At 38.3% G+C, this 14,135-nt stretch overlaps 1 protein-coding gene across 3 annotated transcripts in view; it reads left to right on the forward strand.

The window, feature by feature from the left end:
- Positions 1-14,135, forward strand: part of PIK3CB (phosphatidylinositol-4,5-bisphosphate 3-kinase catalytic subunit beta) — a 187,632-nt gene that overhangs the window by 98,827 nt on the left and 74,670 nt on the right. For 2 of the 3 annotated variants that reach the window (XM_030816749.1, XM_030816751.1), the window contains 2 exons: positions 2,409-2,579; positions 3,771-3,848. In XM_030816749.1, the coding sequence (XP_030672609.1) occupies positions 2,409-2,579; positions 3,771-3,848 (249 nt within the window). Of the gene's footprint in view, positions 1-2,408; positions 2,580-3,770; positions 3,849-10,889; positions 13,481-14,135 lie in introns of those variants that run through there. The other variant, XM_030816752.1, reaches the window with a different exon arrangement.

Consider the following 14,135-nt stretch of genomic DNA (forward strand, 5'->3'; position numbering starts at 1 on the left):
CATCTTGGCCAAGCTGGTCTCAAATTCCTGGCCTCAAGTGATCCGCCCACCTTACTTGGCCTTTCCAAGTGCTGAGATTATAGGCATGAGCCACCGTGTCCGGCTCATTCGGCTGTTTTGATTGTTTTAGTTATCCTTATAATTATTGTCTTATATCATTATGAATTTTTTTAAGACTGTTATAGCTGCTTTCTATTTCATCATATAGTATAAATGCGAAATACTCTGGGGGAGGTAAAGTATTTAAAAATCGATTAAATGGTCATCCATTGAATTGCATAAAAACTTATTTGTGATTATCCATTAGCTAAGTAAAGGAAAACTTTTCAATTCCAATCTGAAATGTTTATGCGTGGAATTTCTCTTGCCCCTTTTTTGTTACTTCCATGTATGGCAAGAATTTTGCAAGCATTAGGTTTGACCATTCTCAAAAGCCTTTCTTAATCATTCAGGTATTTATTTATTTTCATTTAATTAAGAATTCTTTGAGAATATGCTTCTGTACGGCACTGAATTGCCCCAGATTATTTTTGGAGTAAAGTGGAGTTTAAATATGCTATGTGCGGTGCGGCACCCCTCTCGCTATAAGGTATACTGTTTAAAGACTAGGTCCTTGGCTTTGCCTTCAAGTAACTTGAAGATGTTTTTGTTGAAATATCCTGGAGACTAAAAAATAGTCATTATGTAAGGAATATTATTATAAGTGCCCAGTTAGAGGTTAGTAGTTACAGAATTTTAGGAAAGTCTTGTTATTTTGTGATATTGTTGTTGTTGTTTAAACAAGAGGGATATAGGCTTGCCAATTATAAAGTAATATGTGTTTGAGAATATGGAGCTGCAATTTATTAGCAGATAACATGATGTTACACCTCTTCTCAGGTTTCTGGTGTGGCCCTTAATTTTTGTGGTTTAGTACATATAAGATCCAGGAGCAGTTATAACTTATGTGCACAGCTTTGGGAGTTGTGGTATTCTGATAGTAAGCTGTTGAACTCTAGTGCATAAGAAGAAACAAGATGAAAAGTGCTTGGTGGGCAACATAGAAGTACTGACTTTTCTTCATGTTCTGCCATCATTCAAGTAGATTACTGTTTCTTTAATTTAACGTTTCTTTTTACCTTAAGAGATGTAAAAGAGAATGTATATTTTACCAGCATTATCCTCTATTATTATAAAGAAAAACAGAAGCATGTATGTGTTTTTGTGCAGGGTTAGACAGGAGAGACCCTGTACAAAAGAGAGAAAGAAAGAGAGAGAGAGAGAGAATATACAGTGTAGGCAAAGGAATATGAGAGAAATGGATCTTTCATAGTGAAGAGTTTTTGGATCAATATATTTATCATAATATCATATATAACTTCTGAGAGACATTCTGGAAGTTTTTTTCTCTGACAAAAATGTATTTTTAATGGTTCTGAATTGAATTATGATACATTGAATTACACTCTGGATCTGTATAGGAAATTCATTCTTCTGAGGAATACATTGGATTCCTATTCACTTTGTTAGGAATCTTTGGTAATATGAATTATCACCCCTTTTCTTATATGCCTCTGGAGAGTCATTCTGGTTTTGTGGAAATAGAACATCAAACTGGGATGATCGGTAGGTTTTTGATGAGAAGACAGCTGGTAATACTTGCCTAGAGCTCTGTGATGGAAAGGGGCCATCTCAGGGATCCATAGAAAGTGTGAATCTGCCACTTATGAACCACATATTCAGCTTTTCTAGCCAAGCTGAAAGTATGGTTGAAGTATGACTTTAGTATTAGACAAGTGGGTTTAAATCTAGGTTTTACAGATACTAGGTGTGTAACTTAACCCTTCTGAGTTTCATTTCTTTAATATGTTAAATGAGTGTAATGAGATTAGCTGTAACATACAATAATTGTCTAACTCAGTTATTTAGGTACTTAGGTGTTCAGTTAATGATAGCTATTTTTTGTATTGTAATTTAAAATTCTCATATTCTTAGGCTGGGCTTGGTGGCTCACACCTGTAATCCCAGCACTTTGGGAGGCCAGGGTAGGCAGATCACTTCAGCTTAGGAGTTCAAGACCAGCCTGGGTAACATGGCAAAACCCCATCTCTACAAAAAATATAAAAATTAGCTGGGCATGATGGTGTGTGCCTGTAGTCCCAGGTACTCTGGAGGCTGAGGTGGGAGGATCGCTTTAGCCCAGGAGATTGAGGCTGCAGTGAGCTGTGATCGTGTCACTGCACTCCAGCCTGGGTAACATAGACCCTGTCTCAAAAAAAAAATTTTTTTTAAAATATTCTTGATATTCAGCTGTGGTTTAAGACATACTTTCACAGTGCATTTGATGTAGTGTTGTTCAGCTTCATTTTATTCTATTGATTTAGGTGTTGGCTTGAAAATCAATACCTTCCCCTTTCTTGCCCCTGTAGTATATCCGGAACTGTGTGATGAACAGGACCCTGCCCCATTTTATACTTGTGGAATGCTGCAAGATCAAGAAAATGTATGAACAGGAAATGATTGCCATAGAGGCTGCCATAAATCGAAATTCATCTAACCTTCCCCTTCCATTACCACCAAAGAAAACACGAATTATTTCTGTAAGTTTTATTTCTGAACCTTTAGTAACCTCAAAAGGCATGTGATTGTGTTAGTTTACATAAGTTTCACACATATTTCCTTTGCTCACTTCTCCTTCTGTGAAAACCAATGCATATTTGCCAAAAATCGATCACCATTTATTTAAAAATTATCTTTCTAGATACTATTATTTTTACTCAAGCTACAATTAAATGTAAATATGCCATTTATATTTTTGGCGTATTTTTCTGCCGAAGAAAAATGCCATCAAATTAGAGATTTTGATTTAAATATAGGGCTTCAATGAGTAACTGGAGACATTCTAATAGAAAAGTTAGATGTGCAGAAATAATTGAATTAACCAGTATATTTCATTTCTATCAGCTTAACTATGGTAGTGTTTTTGGTATAATTTGCCTGCCTTCTTAATACTGAATTCTTTTAGTACTAAACATATATGAAGGGCACTATTGTTTTTCAGAATGTAATATATTTGTATAAAGCAAATTTTAAGTTTGTCTTTATTTGAACAGTTAATACTTTTTAGTCAGTTACTCAGTCGTCACAAATTGTATATAGAACTACTCCTTGATGACGTTATTTCTATATTAATACAAATGGTCAACTCTTAATTTATACAAAGCTTTTATTACTATTTGTTAATGCTTTTTAATTTAGTGATATCTCTTAGCATTAGTGGAATGCTGCCTATGTTTTGCCATGAAAGCCAAATGCTAGGGATTATAATGCTTAATTAATTAATTAATTTTTTTTGAGACAGTCTTGCTCTGTCACCCAGGCTGGAGTGCAGTGGTGTAATCTTGGCTCACTGCAAGCTCCGCCTCCCGGGTTCACGCCATTCTCCTGCCTCAGCCTCCCGAGTAGCTGGGACTACAGGCGCCCGCCACCACGCCCAGCTAATTTTTTGTATTTTTAGCAGAGACGGGGTTTCACCGTGTTAGCCAGGATGGTCTCGATCTCCTGACCTCGTGATCCGCCCGCTTCAGCCTCCCAAAGTGCTGGGATTACAGGCGTGGGCCACCACGCCCGGCCAATGCTTAATTTAGTATATGTGACTTTCAGTTGTTAGTTTAGAGCTCTATTTTCATAGTTTTGCCAATAGACATTAGAACTGATGACAATTGCATTGCTAGCATAGAATATTCATTTCTTTCATTAAAATAATTTGTATTTATTTTATTCTTTTACAGCATGTTTGGGAAAATAACAACCCTTTCCAAATTGTCTTGGTTAAGGGAAATAAACTTAACACAGAGGAAACTGTAAAAGTGAGTACCCACTAAGATTTGAATTTGCCATCTGCTCCAGTGTTTGAATAACTCACTGATATGCTCAATAATGTCACCATGGAGATTGAATTTTACCCATATTGATCAATTACATGATATAGAATATGGTAATTTATTATAAGACTATTGAGAATTTTTGTTTTAAAATTTTAAAATTTCGTTTTAAAATTCAAAGACTTTTGAATCATTAGAGATCTACTGGAAAGATTGACATTATTTTTCCAGTATATATTACATATTTCTTTTGCATATTATATAGAAGAAATATATAATATAGATGGGTGAGACTGTGAAGAAAGTTGAGAGAAATAATTCAGAGGTACGAAGATAGAGTTGTCTTGGTTGAATAATTCTAGAGATCTAATGTACAACCCGAAGACTATCGTTAATAATATTTTACACAGGAATTTGCTAGGAGAGTAGATTTTAGGTACTCTTACCACTCCTCACTCAAAAAAAAAAAAACAAAAGTAACTATATGTGATGATGGATGTTGAATTTCAGCAAGTGAAATTTAAGCCAAAACTGTGAATCTCATGTTTTTATGCAAGCCTACTCTCCTCTCTCAGCCTTGCGTAGAGCTGCACTGAACCCCTCTTTCAGTCTTTTTTTTTTCTTTTCTTTCCTTTTAAACTTGCTGAGCACAGAGAACATGTAATACCATTTCCTGGAAGAAAATAGATTACTACCTTACAGACCACAGGTTGTTAACACATGGGGGTTTATTGCTCAATCTCATGCATTTAAATAAAGACTTAACAAAGCATTTTGTCTCAGAGTATAAAGCATTTATTTTCCCTAATTTGCTGGGTAGGAAATTAAGTGAATAATTTTTATGATCCAAGAAAGAGATTTGGTTTGTTTGAAATGTTTGTTGCTGTGAAGATATATCCAGGAGCCCCTTGCCAAAAATTACCAATGTCTTGCTTTTGTACATGGGTATTAAAGATTTTGGGGGAGAGTAGAAGGGTGGTTACCACCTTTGGTGTTAGACAAGTGGGTGAGGCTGTGGAAAAAGTTGAGAGAAATAATTCGAAGGTACAAAGAGTTATCTTGGTTGAATAATTGTGGAGATATAATATACAACGTGAAGACTATAGTTAATAATATTGTATACCGGAAATTTGCTAGGAAAGTAGATTTTAGGTATCTTACCACTCCTCAGAAAAGAAAAGTAACTCTGTGTGATAATGGATATGTTGATTTACTTGACTGTGTAGCAAGCACTTCATTGTATATTAAAACATCAATGTTGTATACCTTAAATATATGCAATTTTAGAAGAAGATTCTTTGAGTAGCTATCATTAAAATAAAGGCTTTGCTTTTATATCCTCAGCTAGATTTTTCTTTTTTTTTTTTTTTTTTGAGATGGAGTCTCACTCTGTCGCCCAGGCTAGAGCGCAGTGGCACGATCTCGGCTCACTGCAACCTCTGCCTCCCGGGTTCAAGCGATTCTTCTACCTTAGCCTCCCCAGTAGCTGGGACTACAGGCACATGCCACCACACCTGGCTAATTTTTGTATTTTTAGTAGGGACAGGGTTTCACCATATTGGCCAGGCTGGTCTCGAACTCCTGACCTCGTGATCCACCCGCCATGGCCTCCCAAAGTGCTGGGATTACAAGTGTGAGCCACTGCGCCCAGCTTAGATTTTTCTTTTTAATGAGCGTGTTTATGGCCAGTTAACCTCTGTTTTCTATTTTAGTGGTAATCCTGTTTTTATCTTTTAATTTAAATTTTTTAATTGCAAAAGTATAACAAGACTAATTGTTGCAACAAATGAAAAAGTGCAAACAGACTGGGCGTGGTAGCTTACACCTGTAATCCTAGCACTTTGGGAGGCCAAGACGGGCAGATCACTTGAGTCCAGGAGTTCAAGACCAGCCTAGGCAACATGGCGAAATCCCATCTCTACAAAAAATACAAAGCTTAGCTGGGTATGGTGGCATATGTCTGTAGTCCCAGCTATGAGGAAGGCTGAGGTGGGAGGACTGCTGGAGCCTGGGAGGTCGAGGCTGCCCCTGAGCTGAGATTGTGCCACTGCATTCCACCCTGGTGACAGAGTGAGACCCAATCTCCCCCCCTCAAAAAAAAAGGAAAAGAAAAAGTACAAACATGATTAAGAAAAAAGGTACTGGTCTCTCCTTACCATCATAAGGGATTCAAAGTTAATAAGCTTTGTGAATGTCTTCCAGGTTTATAAAAATATATATAAACATATGATATGGGAATTAAAGAGGTTTTGGTTGTGTTTATTTCTGTGATTTGTCAAATGGTTTGTTAACAAAGGGATGATACTATATACATTGTTCTATAACTTGATTTATTCACTTTATGATACGTGTTGGACAGTCCTCTGGATTAGTAAATAGTAGACTTCCTTGAGGATTTTATTCTTTTTTTTTTTTTAATTATTTATTTAGAGATAGGGTATTACTTTGTCACCCTCACTAGTTGAGTGGCATGATCATAGCTCACTGTAACCTTGAACTCCTGGTCTCAAGTGATCCTCCTACCTCAGCCTCCCAAGTAGCTAGGACTACAGGTATACACCATCACTTCCAGCTAATTTTTATTTTTATTTCTATTTTTATAGAGATAGGGTCTTGCTATGTTGCCAATGCTGGTCTTAAACTCCTAGCCTCAAGCAGTCCTCCTGCTTTGGCCTCTGAAAGCACTGGGATTACAGGCACAAGTCACCATGCCAGACCAGGATTTCATTTTTAAAGGCAAAAATCACATGGAGTCAAATCTACCCACAAGTCATATGGAATATTATATATATATGGTTTTGTTTAGTAATTTATAGGTATAGATATAGAATCTATGTAGTAACAAATGGGAATTTCTGCTTGTTCTTCTCATTTGCAGGTTATCATATTTGTCTTCTGTAGATAATTTATCAGTTCTTTAATTTGTTTATGGTTGGTATTTCTCTGCAGCCCTTTATTTAATTGCTTCCTGAAGAATATCCAAGAAGCCTTCATTCGTGTTTTATTTTTTCTCAAGCATTATGTGTTATTCCTTTGTCAGTGGTCAGAAACCCAATAAAATCAGGACGTTTTATGTCCATATGTTTTGCCACTTCTATCAGGTATCAAGCTTGATTGATTCTATTGTTTGAAGTTGTTTATGTTCATGGAGAGGATTAATTGGCTTAATGACAGGTAGTATTTAATGTATGTACCTCACCCCACCATACCTAGCACTGTAGTTCTCTTTTTATTTCTTCTCCCCAGCAGGATTATATAGTTGAATTTGAGTACATTAAATGTAATTATGACATGATTTTCCTGTAGATATACCTTGCTACACAGGTGAGGAGCTCCAGTAGAATGTTAAAGCAAAATCTGAAAAAAGGTGGCAGCTTTACATCTTTCTTTCCAAACTTTTTTCTTTCCAGTATGCATTGGATAAGAATCCCAGTACAATTTTAAATAGAAGTGATAAGGGTAAATGGATTACTCAGGGTTCTCCAGAGAAACAGAACCAATAGGATACAATATGTATATCTATATCTATATTATCACATATAAATAAATAAGCAAAAAATATAGAAGATTTATTATAAGAAATTGACTTAAATGATTATGGAGGTGGGCAGCTGGAGACCCAAGAGAGTCAGTGGTTGAGTTCCAGTCTGAATCTGAAAGCCTGAGAACCAGGAGTGCCAGTGGGTGTAGTTCCTATCTGAAGGCTGGTAGGCTTGACACCCAGGAAGAGCCATTGTTTCAGTTAGAGTCCCAAGGCAGGAAAAAAAGTCAGTGTCCCAGTTACAAGGCAGTCAAGCAGGAAGAATTCTGTCTTACTTGGGGAGGGTCAGTCTTTGTTCTCTTCAGGTATTCAGCCAATTGGATGAGGCTAGCCTACATCAGGGAGGGCAGTCTGCTTTACCCAGTCTACTGATCACAATGTTAATCACATCCAAAATCACCCAGAATAATGTTTGACCAAATATCTCATTAGTAACACCCAGAAAAATGTTTGACCAAATACCAGGGTAGCCTGTGACCTAATCAAGTTGACACATAAAATTAACCATTACAGTAGACCTTTTTTTTTTTTTTTTTTTTTCTGAGACAGAGTCTCACTCTGTCACCCAGGCTGGAGTGCAGTGGCGCAGTCTCGGCTCACTGCAACCTCCACCTCCCAGGTTCAAGTGATTCTCATGCCTCAGTGTCCGGTGTAGCTGGGATTATAGGTGCCTGCCACCATACCCAGCTAATTTTTGTATTTTTACTAGAGACAGGGTTTCGCCATGTTGGCCAGGCTGGTCTCAAACTTCTGACCTCAGGTGATCCACTCACCTCAGCCTTCCAAAACGCTGGGATTACAGGTGTGAGCTACCACGCCCAGCCTGCCATCTTGATTTTGTTCTTTATCTTAAAGGACAGCATTCATTCAGTCTTTCAACTTTAAATGTAATGTAGTTTTTTTCATAGATGCCCCTTATTCAAGAAATTCTCTTCCTAGTTTGCTGAGAATTTTTATCCTTTAAGAAAAAGTTGATCACTTTTTCTGCATTTTTTGAGATGATTTGTATATTTTAATTCATTGGTTTTCTCTTTTTTTTTTTTTTTTTTTTGAGACAGAGTCTCACTCTGTCACCCAGGCTGGAGTGCAGTGGCTCAATCTCGGCTCACTGCAAGCTCCCCCTCCCAGGTTCATGCCATTCTCCTGCCTCAGCCTCCTGAGTAGCAGGGACTATGGGCATCCGCCACCATGCCTGGCTAATGTTTTGTATTTTTTTTTAGTAGAGACAGGGTTTCACCATGTTAGCCAGGATGGTCTCGATCTCCTGACCTCATGATCCGCCCGCCTCGGCCTCCCAAAGTGCTGCGATTACAGGCGTGAGCCACCGTGCCCAGCATCCATTGGTTTTCAAAAGTTGAAACCAATCTTACTTTTCTGAAATAATGTTCACTCGGTCAAGATGTGTTAGCCTTTTTATACATTGTTAAATTTGACTTATTAATATTTTGTTATGGATTTTATTGTCTATGCTCATAAGGAAAATTGAGGAATATTGGTGTGTTCTTGACTTGTAATGTCTTTCTTTGATTTTGGTATTAGAATAATGTTGGTCATATAATGAGGTGAGAAGCCTTCTCTATTTTCTGAACAAGTTTACGTGGGACTGGTATTATTTATTCCTTAAATATTTGATAGAACTTACTCCATGCCAGCTGAGCCTTAAGTTTTCTTTATGGGAAGGTTTTTAATTAGAAACTTAATTTATAGCCAGGTGTCATGGCTCATGCCTGTACTCCCAGAACTTTGGGAGGCCGAGGTGGGTGGATCACCTGAGGTCAGGAGTTCAAGACCAGCCTGACCAACATGGTGAAACTCTGTCTCTACTAAAAATACAAAACTTAGCTGGGTGTGGTGGTGCATGCCTGTAATCCCAGCTACTTGGGAGGCTGAGGCAAGAGAATCGCTTGAACCTGGGAGGCAGAGGTTGCAGTGAGCTGAGGTCACACCATTGCACTCCAGCCTGGGCAGCAAGAGCGAAACTCCATCCAAAAAAAAAAAAAAAAAAAAAACACAGAAAGACCGAAATTCAAAATTTATTTAATGGGTAGGGTAGACAGATTTTCTGTTTCTTTTGTGTGAATTTTGGTAATTTTTGTCTTTCAGAGAATTTGTTTCATTGTTGTTTATTTGCATAAAGTTCATAGTACTTCCTTATGTTAGTTTTCTGTTGCTGGATAACAAAATACCATAAACTTAAAACGACATTTACTTACTAGCTCAGCAATCTAGGTATACTTTGGCTGCACTCCTTTTTGAAAGCTCTGAAAGAGTCTGCTTCTGAACTGATTCAAGTTGTTGGCCCAGTTCTGTTCCATGTGATTGTAGGCCTGAAGTCTCCAACTCCCTGCTGGCTGTTGGCTGGGGTCTTCTCTCTGTAACTAGAGACAGCTCTCAGATCCTTGCCCTGTGGCCCTGTCTAACTTTTAAGTCTGGAAAATTTCTCATGCATCAAATTTTCTCATTCTTTGACTCTTTTGCTAGGAAGAGCTGAGTGTCTTTTAAGGGTTCAACAAATAAGTCAGGCTCACTGAGGATTATCTGCCCTCCTTAAAGCTGACAGTATCATATAGTATAACCTAATCACAGGCGTCTAGTCCATTGTATTTGCAGTCTGAGAGATCATACAGGACACATGACTCTATATGAGGTCTATAACAGAAATCTCAAATGTTCAGTGTTGACTCACCACGCTGCCTCCCTGGCACTTGAACATCTTCCATCTCTGTGGGAGTGCTTGGAATTCTGTAGCATATAGCTTCCTGATCAGTCTTTCCTTGGCCTTGTAGGGCTTTTTGTTTGTTTGTTTGTTTGTTTGTTGTTTTAAAGACAGTCTTGCTCCGTCACCCAGGTTGGAGTGCAGTGGATAAACACGGCTCACTGCAGCCTTGACTTCCTGGGTTCAAGAGACCCTCCTGCCTCGGACTCCTGTATATCTGGGACTACAGGCATGCACCACCACACCCAGCTAATTTTTTTTTTTTTTGACTTTTTATAGAGACAAGATTTCACTATGTTGTCCAGGTTGGCCTCGAACTCCTCCGCTCAAGTGATCCTTCTGCCTCAGCCTCCCAAAGTGCTGGGATTTCAGGCATGAGCCACCGAGCCTGGCTAGCCTTGTAGTGTTTTCGTCTTTCATGTATACATCTTAATTAATATTCAGCAGAAGCCTGAACTCAGTGTTGCCTAAAATCTAGATGATGACATTATTTATAGCTTTTTATAGCTCTAGTGGGAAAGGGGTCTTCTAACTCTCAGAGAATGTATGAATTGTACCTCTTTTTCTCCTCTTTTTGTTTCTTTTTTCTCTTCTGCATTGCCCCAGTCTCTGAACAGTATTGTGGCAATAGTAACAGTGGTAGCAGTGGCATTGGCAGGAGCAGTGGGGACAGGCAGAGCCTAAGACTCAGAGTTGAATGTCCGTTTCAATTATAGGAGTTGTAGACACAAGAGAATGGAGTAAGTCTCCCCTTCCCTCACCCCCCTAGTGTTTAGCATAGTTGCAGGAAGTGTGGGTGAATAAAGCCGCAGCTTTCTGGTTGGGTAACAAGTAAAGGGGAACTCCAGCCTACTAAAAAATACTTGGAACATTGTAGAGTGAGATAAGCTCAGGAAAGAAACCTCTTAAAGTTATTTGTGTTTATAAGCTTATTCCTGAGCTGTGCATATGAGGATCTGCTCTTAACAGTCTACATACTTTGAGAACTGAACAGTGGCATATTCCATTACCCAAGTCCAAACTGGTTAATGGGTAGTGCACACATGGGACAGATGCAAATAGCCCTGCAAGAAGACTTGAAAACTGAACTGGTATCGGAACTGCAGCTCACAGAAGGCTCATGGAAACTTCCAACTGTTGAGTCTAACTAACTCTGGTCCCCTAAAACAAAAATATCAACATTCTCCATAGGATATAAACAAGACCCAGTGTCTCATAACATAAAAGACAAAATATCTGGAATACAATTCAAAATTAGTTGACACATAAAGAATGAGGAAAATCTGAAGTTGTGTGGACAATGATAGTTCAATAGACGTCAGTGACAAGATGACACAGATGTTGGAATTATCTCACAAAGACATTAAAGCAGTTATGAAAATGCTGTAACAACTAAGGGCAAATGCAACAGGAGGGACTGGAAAGGGAGAAAGTTTCAGCCATTAAATAGAAGATATAAGGAGGAATCAAATGGAAAATTCAGAACTAAAAAATATAATAACTGAAATTTAAAAATACACTGAATGGACCCGATAGCAGAATGGTAATGAAAAAGGAAAGGGTCGGTGAACTTAAAGATTAATCAATACAAATTTTCCAGTTTGAACAACAGAGAGAAAAATGGGAGAAAAATTCGATAGAGCCCCAGAAACCTGTGAGAAAATACTAGAAAGTCTAACATTTGTGCAATCTGACTTTGAGAAAAATAAGAGAAAGAGTACAATTCAGGAAGACTACTTAAGGAAATAATCACAGGAAACTAGATTATTGGCAAAGTCAGCAAAAGACAGAAACACAAATTCAAGAAGCCCAAGAGAAATACAAGTGCAGACATATCCTGTATCACACGTATTAGTTATACATCATAATTCCCCATAGCTTAGTTATATAGGTCTCAGGACTCCTTATCTATTAAAGTATATAACCCAAGGAACTTGTATCTTTAATCTTAAACATTAAATATATATTTAGGGAGTATAAATGCATATTTCTTACATGCATATATTGCATAGAAGTGAAGTCTGGGCTTTTAGTGTATTCATCACCCAAATACTGAACACTATGCCCAACAGGTAAATTTTCAGCCCTCACACCCACACCCCCTACCCCCACACCTTCGCCATATCTTCCTCTTTTTATCTTCTTTCAGTGCCTGGAACACCAAATAAATATTTGTGCAATGAATGAATACATTTTAACGTAACTGTCTCTTAACATTTTATCCTTAGTTTAAGGTCACGTAGTATTCTTCTCATAAGTCAGAACAAAGCTACCTTTTTACAAATTGCGACATAATAAAGAATATATATTTGGTCTCCGCCGTGGCTTTTGGCACAGAGCTCCTTAAGTCCCTTGTCATTTCCTGAGTGATAGGAGCATCTATTATTCTAATGGTTTGATCTAGTCTCAGTGTCCCGACAAAAGAGCTTTCAAGACCCATGGAATCTGGGTAATGATAGGAGTGTCTTTTTGTATGCTGACAAGATGAATGGAAATTTAAAGCCCCTAGATAGCTCCAGGGTGGAGCTGGTTGCCAGAGAAACCAACCATGTGAATAGAGGATTGGAACTTTCAGCTCCACACCAGGACTTCTGGAGTGGGGAGGGAGGACGGAGACCGACTTAACAGTGGCCAGTGACTTAATAACCATACCTACTTAATGGAGCCTCCATAAAAACCCTAAATAATGAGATTTGCAGGGCTTATGGGTTAGTGAATATATCCACATGCTGAGAGGATAGTGCAGCCAAATTCCATGGGGACAAGCTTCTGCACTTGGGACCCTTCTGGACCTTGAAGAACATATATATACCTTTTCATTTGGCTATTCATTTCTATCCTTTGTAATATCCTTTATAAGAAATGGATAAATGTGTTTCCCTGAGTTTTGTGAGCCATTGAACCTGAGGAGGGCATTTGTGGGAACCCTCGATTGATCAGAAGTACAAATAATAACCTGGGATTTGCAATTGTCACCTGAATTGGAAGTCAGTCTTATGGAACTAATGCCATAACCTGGTAGCATCTGCCCTAAGTCCAGGTAGCATCAAAATTGAATTGTATGATACCCAATTGGTGTCCAGAGAGTTGGAGAATTGGTTGGTGTAGGAAAACCCTCACATTTGGTGTCTGAAGTGATGAAGGTAGAAGAGACAGTTTTTCACTTTTACAAATGGTCAAGGCTAGGAAATTCCCAAAACATGGGAATTTCCACCTATTCATGCTACTGATCTTTTTTTGTGTCTAATATCTAAGGGCAAAAATGTAGTGGATTTTGGCCATATTGTGGAACAAGAAGGAAATTAAAATGTTGATGTGAAAAAAATTCATATCTTATTCAACACAGAACATTTTTAATTGGTGAGTATAGGAATGCAGTCTGTGTGTTGGCTTGGCACCTCCCTGCTATAGCACAGTGGCAAGTCCTTTGCATGTCAAAGCCTGACTTCTTTTGCTCTCCTAATGTTCTGGGGCTTGTGAAGAAGTGTTTCCATGAAAATTTATTAAAGTTGGATAATAAAACATGTAACTGTATAAAGCATGGTTATTATTATTATTTTTATTTTTGAGACAGGGTCTCACTCTGTCACCCAGGCTGGAGTGCAGTGACGCGTCTTGGCTCACCACAGGCTCTGGCCCCAAGGCTCAAGGGATCCTTCCACCTCAGCCCCCTGAGTAGCTGGGATCATAGGCGCACACCACCACGCCCGGCTATTTTTTTGTATTTTGAGTAGAGAGGAGATTTCGCCATGTTGCCCAGGCTGGTCTCGAACTCCTGAGCTCAAGCGATCTGCCTACCTCGACCTCCCAAAGTGTTGCGATTACAGGCGTGAGCCACTGTGCCAGGCTTTAAAGCATGATTAATTATACTTTAAAATGCTTTACTTCTCAAGATTGAAGATGACCCAGATCAAACTTCAGGAAATGGGACAATTTTTATAAAATTTCATGTAATACAAATTTAGAGGATGGATTTTGTTACTGCTTTTTCTGAAAACAAAAACTTCTTTTTTTA

Source organism: Nomascus leucogenys, chromosome 8, assembly GCF_006542625.1.
Source record: "Nomascus leucogenys isolate Asia chromosome 8, Asia_NLE_v1, whole genome shotgun sequence".
NCBI lineage: Eukaryota > Metazoa > Chordata > Mammalia > Primates > Hylobatidae > Nomascus > Nomascus leucogenys.